General features: G+C 35.3%; 1 protein-coding gene across 5 annotated transcripts in view; it reads right to left on the bottom strand.

Annotated features, from left to right (window-relative positions):
- DYNC2H1 (dynein cytoplasmic 2 heavy chain 1) overlaps positions 1 to 18,028 on the bottom strand; it is a 264,075-nt gene that overhangs the window by 171,393 nt on the left and 74,654 nt on the right. For all 5 annotated transcript variants that reach the window (XM_045515383.2, XM_045515381.2, XM_045515382.2 and 2 more), the window contains exons 44-52: positions 17,699 to 17,850; positions 16,562 to 16,706; positions 15,083 to 15,185; positions 14,322 to 14,489; positions 10,720 to 10,850; positions 9,233 to 9,481; positions 8,477 to 8,585; positions 5,790 to 5,903; positions 4,504 to 4,646 (exon numbers count right to left, since the gene is read on the bottom strand). In XM_045515383.2, the coding sequence (XP_045371339.2) occupies positions 4,504 to 4,646; positions 5,790 to 5,903; positions 8,477 to 8,585; positions 9,233 to 9,481; positions 10,720 to 10,850; positions 14,322 to 14,489; positions 15,083 to 15,185; positions 16,562 to 16,706; positions 17,699 to 17,850 (1,314 nt within the window). The remainder of the gene's footprint in view (positions 1 to 4,503; positions 4,647 to 5,789; positions 5,904 to 8,476; positions 8,586 to 9,232; positions 9,482 to 10,719; positions 10,851 to 14,321; positions 14,490 to 15,082; positions 15,186 to 16,561; positions 16,707 to 17,698; positions 17,851 to 18,028) is intronic.

Here is an 18,028-nt window from a genome sequence, read left to right as displayed (position 1 = left end):
CCTAGTCAAGGAATGGCTTACTTGACATATATCAAACATCAGTTGATTGCAAATTAATAGCACCTAGGAAAAAAGCTCCAACATCTCACTTGAAAAATGCTTAAACTTTAAGAAAATCACTATTTTGATTGAATAAGAAAATAACTTAAAATCATAAAATAGTAAAATAAAGTTTTTTGGCATCAAACTAATAAAATGCCTTCATGGCATAAAAGAGTAAGAGGATTCTTAGCTTTCTTAAAAAGAAATAACTAAAAGTAAATGAAAATAATTTCATAATTGTTAATTAACATAATTGACATCAACATAATTGCTGATCCTAAAAACTATCTATTGTCTAGCTACAGCTAGGTTTTTGCCACTGTCACAAATAAGAAAATAAAGTTTCATGAACAGGTATCATTATTACTAAAGAAAATATTATAATCTTATAATAAGAGTACTATTTTAAAATATACAAAAATGTTTTTTAAAATATCTGTTTCTGGGAAAAAATTAAATTAATAGAACTCTGAAATTTTAAAATTAAGCCAAAAACCTTCAACTTCCACCCGATACAGTTAACATTCATAACAAGAGTACAAATAATCCATGTAATTAGGTCAAAATCATTTTCTGAATTTCTCAGACTGAATAAAACATTAAGCCAAAAGATCCCTTTAATTAATGCCGAGTTTGAAAGTGTCTTGGTTCTTGAGCCAAATAATGCGTTCTTTTCTCAAACACCTTCACTGATTTCTGACAAAACACTTAAGCCACTGTGAGAGTATTTTCAACATACACTTTTAAATGAATGGAAATTTGTTTCTTTGGAAACTCACTTAAATCTTTAAAATACTCCATCCCTTCTATTAGCCTGATTGTGGTCACTTCACCATATATACATGTATCAAAGCATTATGTTGTACGCTGTAAATATACGCTGTAAATACATACAATTTTATGTGTCAACTGTACCTCAGTAAAGCTGGGAAGAGAGGGCAACAGTTTACCCCCGAACAATATCCCACATTACAAAGTTTTCCTGCCTGGATTCACTCACATTCCCCTTTGCCTCCATTTTCTCTTCCTTGGAGATAAAAATAGTCCTTTGTAAAAAGAGTTGGATGGGTTATCAACTGTATTCATTCCTATTAATATGCTCAGCTCTCAATTGTTTGAATTCCTGTCCTTCTGTTATCTTATCTATTGCCTTTTTCTCAGTCACTGGCTCCCACCTCAAAGGGTCGCCTCCTGAGACCTTGTCACTAACAGTGGCTGAGACCATCTCATAGCCTCACTTTCAAACATCCCACTTTCTCCCACGGCACTCGCTTGTCCCGGGCTCACTCTCTCTGTAACAGCAACAGTCCTCAGGTCCCACCAAGACCTCCCGTCTATTAACTGCACCACCTTTACCCTGTCCCTCACCATCTTCCTCCTGTAATTTCATAACCCCCTTAGCCTTCCCTTGCTTTGTTGCACTCAAGCAGCAAAGCCCCAGTGGTTAAATGCAGGTCAGCACCTACTGCAGGTCCACACCCACGAGTGCACGCGCGACTGGAGAGAAAACACACGACTATGCCGAACAGCCTCAGCTGAACTTCATAATCACTAACCTCGCGAGAACCCTTCATGGTACCTGGCTACCATACTCCTAAACTTTTCGCCCACTCTTCCAAACTACTAGTTTCCATCTCCACTTACAGCTCTTCAAGACACCAAAATTTCTTCCCTCAACTTATCTCCCAGCTGATAATCTTACTTCCTATGTCACTGAGAAAACGGAAACAACCAGAAGGGTGTCCAAAGCTTGCCAGCACCACACCTGCTCACCTGCTTGGTGAGCCTACTGCTCACCTGTGCCCCTGACCCTGGTCCTTCCTGTTATTACGGATGACGCTTCCATCCTCAAGCAAAGGCCTGTCCTTAATCGTTTCATGTTTGACCCATATGCTGTCTGCTACCCAAGGATACTATTCTAGCAACTTTCCCCGTCTCTCATGTAACATGTATTTTTTTTTGCTTTTATTTTCATTCCCAACAGCACATGAACACGCTATAGTTTGACCCACCTTAAAATTAAAAAAGAAAGCACTATTTTAACCACCACTTTCTCCAGTTACTGATCCATTTTTCTTTTCCACTTTATAACAAAATCCCTCCAAAAAGGTGACCATATTCGCTCTCCAATCTTCTCATTCTTTCTGAAACGTATTTCAATGTAGCCTTTTTCTACTACTAACTGAAACTGCTTTATCAAGGTTACCGATGGACTCCACGCTGCTGAATCCAATGATCAGTTCCCAGGCTGGATCTCCTTCCACGTGTCACAGTTCGTGCTTCCTTAATTCTTCAAAATGCTGCCTTCGTTGGCTTCTGGGCATCACTTGTCTTCACTCTTTCCTGCTTTCCTATTTCCCAAGCAGCTCCTTCTCAGTATCCTTTGCTGGTTCCTTTACATCTCAACTTCTTAATGTTCTAGTTCCCAGGGTTCAGCTTTCAGATCTCTTCCCTCTCTTGTCAACATTCATTCCCTTAGAGATATTCTTTCTCATAGCTTTTAAATACCACCTATACTCTGATAATTCACAGACCTTAACCCCTGAACTCATGTATTCAAATGCCTTCTCCATCTTACAACTTGGATGTCTGACATCTCATATTTAACACATCTAAAGCTAAAAGTCACATATTCTCCTCTTAAATGTTCTTCTCTCAGTCTCCCCTTCTCAACTGACAGGTACTCCATCCTTCTAGGCGCTCAAGCCAACAAACTTGGCGGTATCCTTAACTCCTCCCTTTATCTTCTGCCTTAGTACCGTCTGTCGGCGACTTCTGTTGTTTCTACCACAAAACACATCCAGTATCTGCCACTCACCACCTCTACCACATCCTGGGAGCAAGCCATCCTCGTCTCCCATCTGGATTATTACAGCATCTTTATAACTGCTTCCTTCTCGTCCTCTATGGTCTATTTACAAGTCAAGAGTAACCCATTAAAACATTAGAATAGTTTTACTCAAAAGCCTCCAAAGGATCCCTTCCTGGTTCCCAGGAAAACCTAACATCTTCGTAATAGCTTCCAAAGCCCCACCCTAACTGTTCTCCTCTTACTTCCCTGACCTAACCTCCAACTACTGTCCCCTGATGACTGTGTTACAAATGAACTGGCTTCTTGCTGATCCTCAAAATCACCAGTCATGCTCTCATCTCAGGGTCTTCACCTAGAAAGCTTCCCCCCGAGATATCCCCCAAAAGAATGTAAATTCCATGAGGGCTGGGTCTTGTCTCTTTTTTTCTGCTGTATTTCCAATATATAGAAAAGCAGCACTCAATAATTACAACTTAATAAATGTCTCTTGTTCATGTGGCCTCCACACTTTTCTCTCCTTTATCTACTTACTGAAATCTAAAGTATCAACCCACCTGTAAACCCTGTCTATCATCTCAAATTATGCTCCATCCTAAAAATTATGACAAGCATTAGAGTGCACTTCTATCATACAAAAATAAATGAATGACTGGGCATATGACTATCATTCAAAGAGACACTATTGAAAATTATTATTTCTTCAAACAAAGCAAAGGCTTCCAGTTGAGATGGGGCTATGAGTTCACTCTTTAAATTCATCCCTCTCCAAACACACAGCATAACAATGACAGATTTTTTTTAAAGGATCTACAATGTTTTTAAGTTTAACAACTGAAATTATTGCTGGGATTTTTTTTTTTATTATAAGTTAACCTATGATAGGCTAGGAAATGAAATGCATAAAATTTTTAAAGTATGATAAATATTTCTGTAATCTTGATAATCTTCAACCTAAAATTCAACCTCAACTGAACTATCACACAAGAGTATAAAGAAAACAAAGTTACTTTCAAACATATGAGAGATGTTCAGTGCCACAACAAAGGTAGTATAATAAACAGCAAAGAGAAGTTGTGAAAATCAGTAACTTTAAAGACTGTGCTCAGATGAATGGATAAAGACGACGTAGTATAGACACATGATGGACTATTACTCAACCATAAAAAGGAATGAAATAATGCCATTTGCAGCAACGTGGACGGACCTAAAGATTATCATATTGCATGAAGTAAGTCAGACAGAGAAAGACAAATAACATGATATCACTTATATGTGGAATCTAAAAAACAATGATACAAATTCTATTTACAAACCAAAAACAGACTCATGGACGTAGAAAACAAACTATGGTTACCAAAGGGGAAAAGGTAGGGAGCGATAAACTAGAGGGTGGGGATTAATAGGCACACATCACTATATATAAAACAGATGAACAAGAACCTACTGTACAGTACAGGTAGCTATATTCAATTTCTTGTAATAAGCTATAATGGAAAAGAATGAAAAGAAAAAATATATATGTATAACTGAACCACTTTGCTGTACACCTGAAACACTGTAAATCACCTACACTTCAGTAAAAACAATTTTAATTAAAAAAATTTTAAATGTGCTTGTTTTTTATTTCCACACTTAAACGTTAAACTTACTTTCTTCATACTGCTATCTGACCAACCCTCCATCCACAACACCTGGCATTTCTTGTGCAAAGCTGGATTACTCTCACAGTTTATTATGAAGTTTAAATTTGCAGAATCCATTATCAAGACAATATGCAAGTTTTGCTGAATTCCTAAAAAAAAAAAATGAGAAAATTATAATCATGGAATATTGCAAAAATAATTAGAGAAACCTACATATGGTCTGGTTTTATGAAATAGAAATTTTCTGAAATGGGATGATAGGAGCTATTTATTGAAAAAACAAGCTATAAAACAGTTTTACAGTATAATTTTCATTTTGGTTAAAAAATACTTGTGTGTGTGTGTGTGTGTGTGTGTGTGTGTGTGTGTGTGTGTGTGTGTGTGTCTGCTAAGAAAAAAGCTCCAGAAGGACACTCACCATGAAGATGAGAATACATACTAGACTGCCGTTTTGTATGTTACTTTTCAATTGCGATACCAGATTCCATTTTTAATTTTTCTTTCAAGGATCTTCACTCTAATATTCCCACACAAAACTGAGCTCTGGTTTTCTTTTAGAATTACCTTGTCCCTGTTTCAATATCAACATCATTTTCCCATCATAAAAAGAGATTTGGAAAATCTCATTTTCTAACCTCTGAATTAGATAGCACTGAGTTTAAAACAGCACTGAGATGATCTGTTTCTCAGAAGTGTGGTGGAATTTCCCAGTAAACCTGAAGGAGAAGGAAGGGCGGGTAGCTCTTTAACAATGTTCTGTTTCATCAGTAATTAATGTTCGCTTAGAAAAATAAAGGTCAGCATAGTAGTAGCGTCTGGGTGGTGGCATCATTACTTCATTTTGTGCTTATCAATTTTCAGCATCTACAGTCAACATGAAACTTCTGCAATAATAAAAAGTACTTTCAAAAAAAATATAGCCTGGCACAATCTAAACAGTTCAGTAATCCTCTAAGATACGGGGTACTAAAGCACTAATTCTGCCACTTGAAAACAATGGCAGCAATTCCAAAGAACATTACCACACTTTCATCCTTCTCTTCTGCTAAAATTTTGCTAACATGTTTTTACTGTAGGTTATTAGCCTTTCGGCTACCTATGTGCTATTTTCTGAAAGTTCTATGAAAAAGAAAAAAAGTACAAATTACCAAAATACCAAAAAAAGTAGAAATCACCAAGTGGACCCAAGACTTAAGATACCTCTGCAATAATGAGAAAGCAAGCCAAATTAAATGGTATTTATTTCACATAAACCGTAGTTTAAATTGATTCACAAGTTCTGTGCCACTTACTGTATGTGAAGTAATTGAAGACGGGTCCAAAAAAGCCATCCTGTGAAGCCTCATCTTTCAGAGGCAGCAGCAAGGGCTCTAATTCTTCAAGAGTGTAGAGTCCAGGAACTTCTCCTACAAAAGAACATTGCATTTCTTTTGAATTTTGGCTGCACTCACTAATTCAAAAACATTTTACACACATAATGCTTCTTCCATTTTTATATTAAATAATCTGCCCTTATTCAATCTGTTTCCAAGAATAAACAAACCCTATCATGTCTATATTATTCATAAATTTACATCTGTAGCCTTCATTTGATAAAATTCAAACTCCTATTCAAGCCATTAAAGACAGTTCATAATCTAGCCAGCTATCTGCTTTTCCAAGTCCTTCTCTACACCGTCCCCAGAAGACCTTGTCTTTCTAGTCTCAATGAACTTCCTTGTGTTCCATAAATGTAATGAAATAGTCCCTCCTCCTGGAATACATTACACTCACAGTCTTCCTCCTGCCCTCATCTTCCTCCAAAATTACTGTTCATCCTTCAAGATATGCTTTTGCCAACTATACCCATGAGCCTTTCCTGACTACCCACATGCGAAGTACAACACACTTTTCTCTTTCACATAATGTCCAAACATATCACTGCTTAGCATTTACCACATCATTTAATAATGAATGAGTAACTTCCGTCCTGCCCAATTAGCTTCTGAATCCTCAGACGGCAAAATCTGATCATGATCAATATTAAGCTTATGACATTCTTATCAAAGTATCTAAAACATAAATATTTGTTAAGTAAATGAATGAATTAATGACTGAACAAATGAATCAATAGGTGTGTATTAGAAATGAGGAGAATCAGTCCATGGCCTGCTACTGTGCAACAGGATGATGAAAGTCAGTCGAAGTTGATTAAGACTACAAGAATTTGAAAGGGGCCCTGAACCACGTGTTGTTCAGCACAAAAAATCCAGTATTTAATGAGTATTTGTTAAGCCAATACATTTGTAGCGCAGAAGAAACTGTAAGACTAAGTGAAAATTCTTTTGCTACATATCAAAAGCACTGCAATCACGCAGGGCCCCTCACAGTCTGAATCCCCACCTTTGTTTAGGCTCAGCTCAGAGGTACCAGACCACCCGCATCCACCAAGTGTGTACATACTCAAACACATGCATACATAAATTTGTTCTGTGTCTTTCTTTAAATTTCAGCCATACCAAAATGCTTTTGATCTCTTAAATGTAGCAAAGGAAGCTAGCTCTATTTATACTAAAGGGAATAAGAATTAGAAATATAAAAAAGAGAAAGGCCTATTAAGTACTTTCTCGGAAAGTATTTTTCAAACACATTTTTTGCCAACAATGTCAGCAAAATTTAACTTTACCAAGATTTAACTATTTATGATTTTTGCCATTATATCTTCATTATGAAGACCAGTTTATCTTAAGGTAAAAACAGTTACTGAGTTAATGCTTATCTGGATGTTTGCTTTTACAAAATAAAACAAAATCCCTATATATCTGGCCTACTAGTTTATCTCAGCCAAAATGAACAAGGTCTCCACCTAGTGACGATTTAAGCAATATGCAAGAATGTGCACCTTAAAAATCAAAAGAGGTTATTCATACAAAAAGGCCACAAACCGTTGCCTTTAACAGAAACTGACCCTCCATTTGTCTAACCAGAGTCCCAGTGTGTACTTCTTTCTCATCTAGGCGTTAAAGTTCAGATACCTCACTTTACAAATGAAATGTTTTCTTCAGCCAAAGCTGTTAAATTCTGAAAAAAAGGCTTTTATCTCAGAGCCTACCTAGCAAGTTACAAACCAAATATTTAATAAAAGCTGAGTGGAATGTGAGCAGCATGTAAATTTGTCCTCAGGTCTCCACAATGGAACAATTCATAGTTGAAACTGACTTTTTAACAAGGTTTGCTTTATACTTAAGTAATAAAATACTCTTGGTCCAAGTTTAAAACTAAGCTACCTCATACCAGTTCTACTAACAGTGATTATTCATTTTAAGGAGATTCTAGTAAACTTCATAAACTCTTCAGAAAAGAAAGAAGTACAAGAAATTGCAGGTATCCTCTCCAGAAGACCAGCAAGAAGGTCACGTGGCTCCAGAGACAACAAGAGAAACCACAATTCAAGAAATATAAGATCTCTTATATCTGTAATGTATCTGTTAATCTATAGCCATATTTAAGGCCATATCATAATTATTCAACCATTCCTCTAATAATGGACAGTGAGGTTCTATCAAAAATTTTATTACAAATATACTACATATTTCCTTACATACTAATTTTTTTATTTCTATAGTTAAAATTTCTACAGATAACATAATTGCTATATCAAAGGGTATGGCACATGTCTTAAACAAGTACTGGTTGTAACTTTCCCAAAAGATTATGACAGATAACAGTCCTACCAAAAGTGTATGACAGGGCCAATTTCTGAGTATATTCACCAATATTCAATATTAATAATCATTTTTATAGAATTCCATGATCTCTTGCTTTTATAAAAACAAAGTTCCTCAGTTTTCCTGCTCTGGGCATGTTTAATGTTTAACCCACATCACTGTGATAAAAGCTATGCCAAATGCTTTCTGAAACATTTTATGCAAAACCATTTTACTTGTATAACTTTTACATTATTATTTTTATTAGCTTTAAATCATAACCAATTACTTGCCTGAAGACAAAAGGCTATTGATCATCTCCAGAAATGTCGGATGAACAAACTGGTAATCCTCAAGCAGTAAAACCACCTGCCGTGCTTCGATACCTGCAAGATGCAGCACCTGCACAAGAGGACATACATTTTGGCACCCATGCAGCATTTTTGGCACAGTTAAAAAGTTTCATTCTGTATGTAATCCAAGTTATTTTTATTGATTGATACTGAAGTAATCAAAATTTAGCCATATAGGTTGGAAAGTAAATCCAGTCCATAAACAAATATTGGGCAGAAATTTTAATTATTTTATAGTTAGGACATTAAAACAAAAGTTGGAGGATCATTTTTACATATGTAATTTTTATTTGTTTTTCAGGTTTTTTTCAAATTTGGGCGAGGGTAATTAGGTTCATTTATTTACTTAATGGAGGTGCTGGGGATTGAACCCACGACCCTGTGCATGCTAAGCATGCAGCTCTACCACTTGAGCTGTACCCTCCCCCCACCACATACATTCTATTTAAATTCCATCCTTTAGTTTATCTTCCCTTTCTATATAACATCCCATAATCTGGGGTACCTAGAGCTGAAAATCATAATAGGAATTTTTTTCCTATCTGTATATAAAAATAATTTTCTAATCATCATGGGGAAAATAATCATCAAAATTAAAATAAAGACTGTATTTTATATCAGAGACTTAAAACTTAAGTTTTAGAGTGATAACTAATTATGATTTAAAACCGACTAGAACAAAAGATTGTGACTCACATGTTTGAGATCATTTTTGAACTGCTTCAGTTCATATCCCCTGGAAATCTTTGGCGAAAACAGCACTGCTCCATGCATATGGCTGACTAAAGAAGTGATGGTCCGACGACCCACACCACTGCGCCCTGCTAACAGCAGCGAGCCGCCAGGACAACTCAGCACTCTGTCTATCCTAGACATATACTCCAGGACTTCTTGGAAAAGTAAAATATCTAAGTTCTGGTTATCTCGTCCATAATGAATAAGACCCTTTAAAAAATCATAAAGAATACTTCATAATGAACAGAAGTCCCAATTACATAATAAAAGGTTAATTATCTAGATTAAGGTATTATATTCTGGATGCACCCTAGAAAAGGCGTTGAGTAACGACGTGTCATCTCACACTGTCTCTTAATCATCTAGTAACCCAGGCTTATGGCACTTTGTAAGGAAACACATATATGATGTCAAACAAGTTGAAGGGCCCACAGCAATCAGTTACTTTTGAACATCATTAAAAAAAAAAAGCAGTGTCAGATAACAGGTGAATTATAAAAACGTCAAATGCTCTCAAATTTGACCACTTGTTACAAGACAGTGTTCAGAGACCATAAAACAATGCTCAAACTCTTGAAACTCAGTGCCTAAATAAAAATAATTTGTGAACTCTCGTTCTCACGCACTGCCCAGCAAGGAATCAAAAGCGCACACACAGGCAGTACGCCCCGCCAGGAGCCATGTGATGGGGTGCAGGAAGAGAGAAGGACAGTTTCTGTTTTAGGCTTCAGTATTTCACTAAATAAGCTTCACATATTTAACAACTTGCCATACCCCCAAACTTTGCTAGTATCCATTCCAGGCAAATAAATCAGTTCACCAGAACATGAAAAACTTTTCTTGATATAAAATCCACATTAACTTCCAATATAAATACTAATTTTTAAAGCAACATTTCTTCTTTATTGTAATCAAAGTTAAAGAAAAAATAACTCTCTAGGACAGTGCTACTCAAAACTTCAGTGGACCAGCTGCATCAACACCACTTGGGAGCCTATCAGAAATTTTGATTTTTTCCTAACGTTTTTCATATTTGGATTCATACCTACTGAATCAGACTTCCTCGGGATGGAACCCATGAATCAGCAAATTTCCTGGTTCTCAAAGTGATTCTAATGCTCACTAAAGTTTAACACCATTTTTCTAGGATGATTTACCAATTAATAATTAGCCTTTTCACAGTTCCAGTCTCGGGTACCTTCCCCCACCACGCATCCTAGCTATTTTACACCTGTCTGTGTAAGTACATGTGCAGCTCGTTACATTTGCCACATTCAGCTAAATTCCAAAAGATAGCAAGCAGCTTTGCCTATTCTGTGATCTTTCACTTCATGTCTGCAAAAAGCTTGCAATATTTTGAAAATGACTCTAATGGTTTTAATCAAATCCCAATTCAAATTCATGATTTTTAAAAAAAAAAAGGTAAAAATTCACAATTCGTATTATACCTTTTTAATAACATCCTTCAGATCTGCAGAATTTAGTTTTCCAAGTGGTTTCCCATGTGGAGGCAAAGGCTGTCCCGGGGCTGCCCTTGTCCCTGAATTATGTTTGGCTCCCCAGGTAACATAGAAACTATCTGTAGAAATAAAAGATATTTTTGTTTTATATGTGTTATTTGTAGCGGGACCATCAGTAAATACATTTCACACTAAATTGTTTTCAACTTAACTAATCCAAATAAGAACATCCCCATAAAAGCAAAGATTAATTACTTTCAATTGGCAAATAAATAAAACAATCTTAAAATTATCCTTGAAAAAGAACACAGATTTATTAATATCAGCAAGAGCCCTAGCTTCTAAAATAAGAGACAAATTAACCAAAATTAAATTAGAAAATAAAAATCCTACAAACTTCTCTTAAATTTATCTATAGTAGTGCTCCTGTTACCATACAAGGAAAATGTTTCCCGTTCTATTGAAACCTTCCCCTCCCAGTTCCTCTGCGAATGTTATCAGTATCCTCCACGGCACATGCTCAGCTCAGCAACAGCCCTTACCTTCCCTAGACCCAAGCTATTTCATGCTCCTTTCCTTCATCATATTTCTTACAGTATCTTCTACGTGCAGAAACCAGTATACTAATTCTCTTATTCGGGAACAACAATGCTGCCCTAATTGCCAAATTCAAATCTCTGCTGTAGTCATCACCCCAGCATGACTGGGGAGCAGCACCTGCATCGCCTTAATGGAACTTTTCCCTTGGATCTATGTTACCATGCTCGTCAAGCCACAACACTACTCCTTTTCAGTTTTCTGCTATCCCTTATATTTCTATTTTCACTGGGATCAAAATTCAGCCTGTTAAGCTTTAATTCTGAACACTCCCCTGGAATTCTTTAATCTTATCATGTGGATTAAATTATCAGCTATTAAAAAATATACCAAAATCCCATTCACTACTTTCCTCTAGGCAAGTCTTGCAAGCTCTAGTCTAGTCCCCTATTTCCAATTGCTTAACAGACATATAATTCACGCATTCATTCATCAAACATGTATCTATCACACATTTATATTTAAACATTGTACTTTCTGTTAGGGATAAGTAGTGAATAAGGCAAAAATAATTCCTACCCTCATAGAGCAGATAAGCTTTATGTGGCTTCCCAAAATATACTCAAAAAGCTTGCAAACATTCAAACACAAGTATAAAAGTGAACTCATTATCTTCACGTCTCCCTCCTCACCCGGACTGCTACAGCAGCCTCCTACCTGTATACTACAAGCCACTGCCCCCTCAAACATAGCCTTGCTGCTACAAGAGTAACAAACACAAATACAAAATCTGATTGCACTACCCCACTCCAATATCACGTAGAGCTTTCCACTGCCTTAAAAAAAATTATCTTATTCAAGGCCCTTTGCAACTTGGCTACAATCTGGCTCCACTGACTACCTGATTCTCCTATCTCCCCATGCACCCCACTATATACTCCAGCTTCCTCAAGGTTTTGATTCTTGCATATTCTTTTTCCTTTGTCTGGAATGCCTTTCCCCTCTTCTTCACTTACTATAGTCATCCTTTAAGATACAGTTTGACTTTCTGTAATTACTCAAGAAAATTAAATTCTTAGATGTTAATCTAACAAAATACGTATAGGACTTATGCTGAAAACCATACAACACTGATGAAAGAAAGCAAAGAATATCTAAAAAACTGGCCAGATATATTATGCTCATGGATTAGAAATAAACATAATAAAGAGGTCAGTTCTCCCCAAAGCGATATACAGAATTACCACAATTCCTACCAAAATCTCAACAACGTTGTTTCTATAGACACAAGATTATTCTAAAACTTATAGGGAAAAACAAAAGAACTGAAATAGCTAAAACAACTTTGAAAAGGAAAAATAAAGAAGGATAGGCCAATTGAATTTCAAAACTTATTATATAGCTACAGGAATCAAGATAGTGTGGTATTGGTAGAACAGACATAGACATCAGTGGAACAGAACTGGGAACCCAGAAATAGACTCACACAACTAATTTTTGACAAACGTGCAAAAGCAATTCAAGGCAGAAAGATAGCCTATTCAACAAATGGTGCTGGAGCCAGTGGGCAACCACAGGCAAAGAAATGAACCCTGACCCAAGCCTCACTCTTTATACAGAAACTAACTCAGAATGGACCACTGGCTTAAACCATAAAATTATAAAGCTTTTAGGGGAAAAACATGTGGGAGAAAATCTTCAAAATCTAGGACTAGATGGAGTCCTTAAACTTGACACCAAAAAAAATTAGTAAAAAGAAAATAAATTGAGCTTTATAAAATTAAAACCCTTTATTTCTGAAAGATCCTATTAAGAAGATGAAAAGACAAGCCACAGAGTGGGAGAATGTATTTGCTAACAACATATTTGACAAAGGACTAGCATCTAAAATACAGAAAGATACAACATATAGAACGTATTAGGTGAAATTTTTTAAGTCTAGCTCTACACTCTAATAGAATTGACACTCATTTTGTAGCTTGAAAGCAGTGTTATGAGGAAATTTTTCCATATTATGGTCTTTCTTCTATCAAAAAGGCCTTTCACCATGATGATTTTATTACACGCATCCCTCTCAAAGCAAATTGGTTATTTACGCAGTAATAGTCGCAAATGCACCATAGCTGCCTTTACTGGTGCTCTGCTTTGTCACGACAATGGGTGAAGCTGGTAAAAGGATACGTAAGTTCTATGCTAATGACATTATGAGGAGTGACAGGAATGAGAATGGCCATTACTTTCAAGTTCATCACAATGAAAAAGAATATGAAAAGGAATATATGTATTTATATGTATGACTGAAATTATGCTGGACAGCAGAAATTAACACAACATTGCAAGCTGTCTATATTTCAATTTAAAAAAAAAGAAGCATAGAGTATTGGAGCTGAAAAAAATTTCAGAGGTCTTTGAATGCAACTTCCACGTAGCATCCCAGTCATCGAGCCTCCTTTAATGACAGGGGCTCTAACTCCCATCCCAGGATTGGGGATCTCTGCATTAGAAAGATCTTCCTTCTGCAGACCCCAAATTTGTCTCTTGGTAGGGTACCAATTTTAGCCTCTGAAAATACATGGAAATGTTCATTCCTTTGGTCAGTCTGCCAATCTTTCAACAAATATTTTCTGAGCACTTACTATTTGCTCAGACAGTGTTTTAGGTTCTCGGATTAAAACAGTACATTTAAAAGACAAAAAAAAAAGTTCATTATAATCAAATATGGATTTTTACAATGATCTTTAAGTGTCATACATGTATGGCTATTTAAAAACTTTGGTAAAAATCCTTCAGGAAATACAATTCTGTATCATGTAAATGTAAAACTATGGTCTAACAATTACTGTTTCCAAGAAAACAATTATTGTTATTATATTTTCTTTGAAACATGATTGTTGAAATCTAGCAAAAAAACCAATGCAGCCCTTTATGATAAAAATAACATTAAAACTACTCAAAGTTTTGATTTGTTTAGACATATGAAATCATGCTAATTAAAAAAAAATTTTAAAGTTCTTGTTACATTTATATATTTATATAAACTCTAACTATATTACCTGCCATATTGTCTAGTACATCTGAGCCCCAATCTCCTTGAAACACTGATGTTAAAATGCTGTCAAATAAATGAAGTTCCTTTGCACCAACAATTTTGTCACGAAATAAGCGCTGTGCTTCATATGCTACAATTTCTAATACGTAATCTAGTGGATGGTTTGAGGATCCTAAAAAAGGCAAAATTTTCTTTAATTGTAATAAAATTCAAATGATTTAAAAATGGTCTGTTTCAACATAATATTAGAAAGAAATAAGAGAATGAGAATCTACATACCATAATTTCGGCATCAGATAAATAGAAAAAAAAGGGGAAAGAGTTAAAATTCATTTTGTTAAGTTGGTAATCTTTTTGACTATTTAAAGGGTATGTTAAACACTATTATCTCTAGTTATTCAATACAAATACCAATCCCCAAAAGCACATTAAACATGCTTTGGCTACAAAGAATAATGATTTCATTTTTTCCAAAACCAAATTTTAATAGTGACAATCATAAATAGTTTAGAAGGGGAAAATATAAATTATAATTTTAACATTAATGTTTAAGTTTAAAGTTAATATTTAAATTTAATATCAACATTATTTTAGTTATAATTTTAATACTGTAACTAATTATAACACTCATTTCAAGGTATCACAAATATAATATACAGCATACATACACACACACACACACACACACACACACACACACACACACACACACAAGGACATGCTAAAGAAAGATAAGTGATTTGAAATCATAAAAGCAAAACTCACCTCCTTCTAAATCATATCTGAATAAGCCAAGGACCCACTTGGTGAGGATGCAAGGAGTAAAGAAATAGTGACTATAATCATCAACTGTAAATTTGGCCCGCACCTGAAAAAGAAAATATAGTAAATGATCTGTTACTTTCTTAAATATACAATCATGCTAAACATTTTTCAGTCACCTTAGAGTCACAGGAATTCCAATTTCCACCAGTGTGTGAAACTGTATTTCAATATAACTGATTTCCTTAGTTCTCTTGTATATTATATTTTATGCATTTAAAAAACATTATCTAAGAGGGGTTGTTTATAAACATTAACATACTGCCAAAGATTATCCATGGAAATAAAATAAAAGGTTAAAAAGTCCTGCTAAAGAAAGAAATTCAAAGAAAGCTAACCTAAGTTTTATAAAATGGTAGTTGTAATTCCAAGGCACTCATGGAAATAGGTAAGACTCATTTTCTAACGGTGGGACCTACAGAGCTATTTTACATTCAAGAAGTCACCGAACTTTAAACAAATCAAAGTGCCACAACTCAACCTATAATCAGTAAAGAGCCTGTCCCTTCCTCTCTGTGGATGGATCCATTGCTCTTATTCTGGCCTGGATCATTTAACATTTGAATTAATTTAGGGAAAAAAATAGCTTTGTCTTTCCCCACTTCTACTCCCATACTATAAAAAGCATCTTCCACAAACACTTCCATAACTTTCACATGCTATTCCCTTTACCCAAGAAGACCGTCCTTCATCTCCAGGCACTTCATGAATTTTTCATTTCTCCAAACTTAGATCACATTTCACCTCCTGTGAACAACTACCAGGCACAACAAAGTTCTTCACTGCCTCTCCCATCCCATGCATGCAGCTTGTACACAGTTACTGCCATACTTATCACACTGTATTAATGGTTTATTTACATGACCAGGTCCCTCAGTAGACTGTGAACTTTCAGGAAATGGAGACCCAGTCATGTTTGTATCCTTAGGACTAGCACTGGAAAGAGAGGGTACTCAACAGACGTCTTCTGCATCCTTCATGTCTATTTTCAAGTATCATCCAACTTTACCCAGGAAGAATATTTTAGACATTTCCCCACAGATTATAGGAAAGAAATAAATGTCAAGACTACTCTCAGGTTTGAAGCATGGAGGAAAGAAACTGACAGAAGTCAGGAGAAAGATCTAGTTTTGGAAAGAAGATGAGCTCTATCATAAATATGCTAAATTTGAGCTCAAAGCAGAACGACCATCCACCCCACTGATTTATTCATTATTTATTGGGTATCTATTAGAAACTGTGCCAGGAGATGTAACAGTAAATAAAGCACACAGAACATGTCACCCTCACAGAGCTTACTTTCTAGTAGAAAAGTATAATACACAATAGAAAAAGGCCTGAACAACACAGATCAGGAGCAAAGGCAGTCCTCTGGGAGTGGTATCAACAGACATGAAAACAACAAAATAAATGAACATATACCTGCTCGTACACTTGTACCATGGATCCTGCTAAGAGGTATATTTTTGATGAAGAACCCCAAATAGAATGATCCTTCAGATTTTTATGTAGAACTGGTTCCAAATAGGCTCCATAAATTGTCTGTAATTGCTCTCTTTCTGGGTAACTAAAAAAACAGATATATAAGAAAGAAGTTGAAATAAATTAATATTCTAAATTATTATTTTAATGTTATGTTATAGCAGGGGCTTTCAAACTGTGGATTTCTAACCGTAAGAACTGGATACCTCCACGGGTTACAGAAGGGCCAAAGCCAGGCTCACAGTCCCTATTCTTACTTTTACTAAATTAGATTCCCAATTATCTGTTGTCAAGCACTAAGAGTCTTAACAGAAGAGTCCAGTGAAATTACTTAAAAACATAATTGTTTAAAAAATCACTGACTTTTAGAAAGGGACAAAGGAAAATTCTGCTGAAGAAAAAGCTGAGTTAAGTAGAGCCTATACAAAGAGCAGTAATCCACCCCAGAACTACGAAAGGAGAATACAACAAATAAAATTGACCTGTTTCTCCCAAATCAAAGTCTATTTCAATATAGCTTACTTGGTGGCTGTAACATTTCTAATGGAAGAATGTTAATAGACAGGGGCAATTTAGCATGAAAGCATGAAAACAAGATTTTGTAAGGCGAAATATAACAGAGGACACAGTGCCATAAAATTTAAATCCCTATACTAAGTATGGACCATGGAGAAGGATGAGTGTATTACGATTAATGTTATCAGCCACTGAATGACCTAACTCTACCTTGTTCAGATTTAACTTCTCTTTTCAGTTATCTTCATGACACGGATAGTATTTTTGTTTTATGTAACCCATAAAATATGTAAATACAAAAATCCGCCGTTCAGATTCCTGACACAGACATTTAGAGACGATATGAAACAGTTCAGCTTTATTCCTAATTGAATTAAATTAAAGCCTTCATCATCCTAAATCATTGCCTGTGGTTTGGGAAGGGCAGGAAAAATTATCAGACCTTCAGTTTGACTATTTTTATACTCTGCATTTTGAAAAAATATCATTAACAGATAGTTTTCATAAAATGAAATATTATATCTTCTTAAATCAAAAAAAATTAAATACTAAGATACATACTCTACAGCACAGAGACGAACAATAGAAGTAAATCTGGTAGTAAGTTTATGTCTTCCCAGTCTTCCTCCAGCCGACATAGAAGCCACAATTTGAATATTTTCTATACCAACCCATTCCAAATTTTCATCATAAAATCCTTGATATGTCAGTACCTATCCAAAAATAAATGTATTTTAAATGTTTTATGGGTAAGGTTTTCTAATCATGATATATTCTGCATAAAATTCAATTGTTTCCAAAAGCAGTCAGTCATCCTCTAACTCAGAACTCAAGATTGAAATATATTTTAAATTCTTATATCATTAAAAATAATACTGTTCAATTAACAGT

The sequence above is a fragment of the Camelus bactrianus genome, chromosome 10 (genome assembly GCF_048773025.1).
Source record: "Camelus bactrianus isolate YW-2024 breed Bactrian camel chromosome 10, ASM4877302v1, whole genome shotgun sequence".
NCBI lineage: Eukaryota > Metazoa > Chordata > Mammalia > Artiodactyla > Camelidae > Camelus > Camelus bactrianus.
Note: the sequence above shows the minus strand (reverse complement) of the source record. Positions and strands in the feature narration are given on the sequence as shown.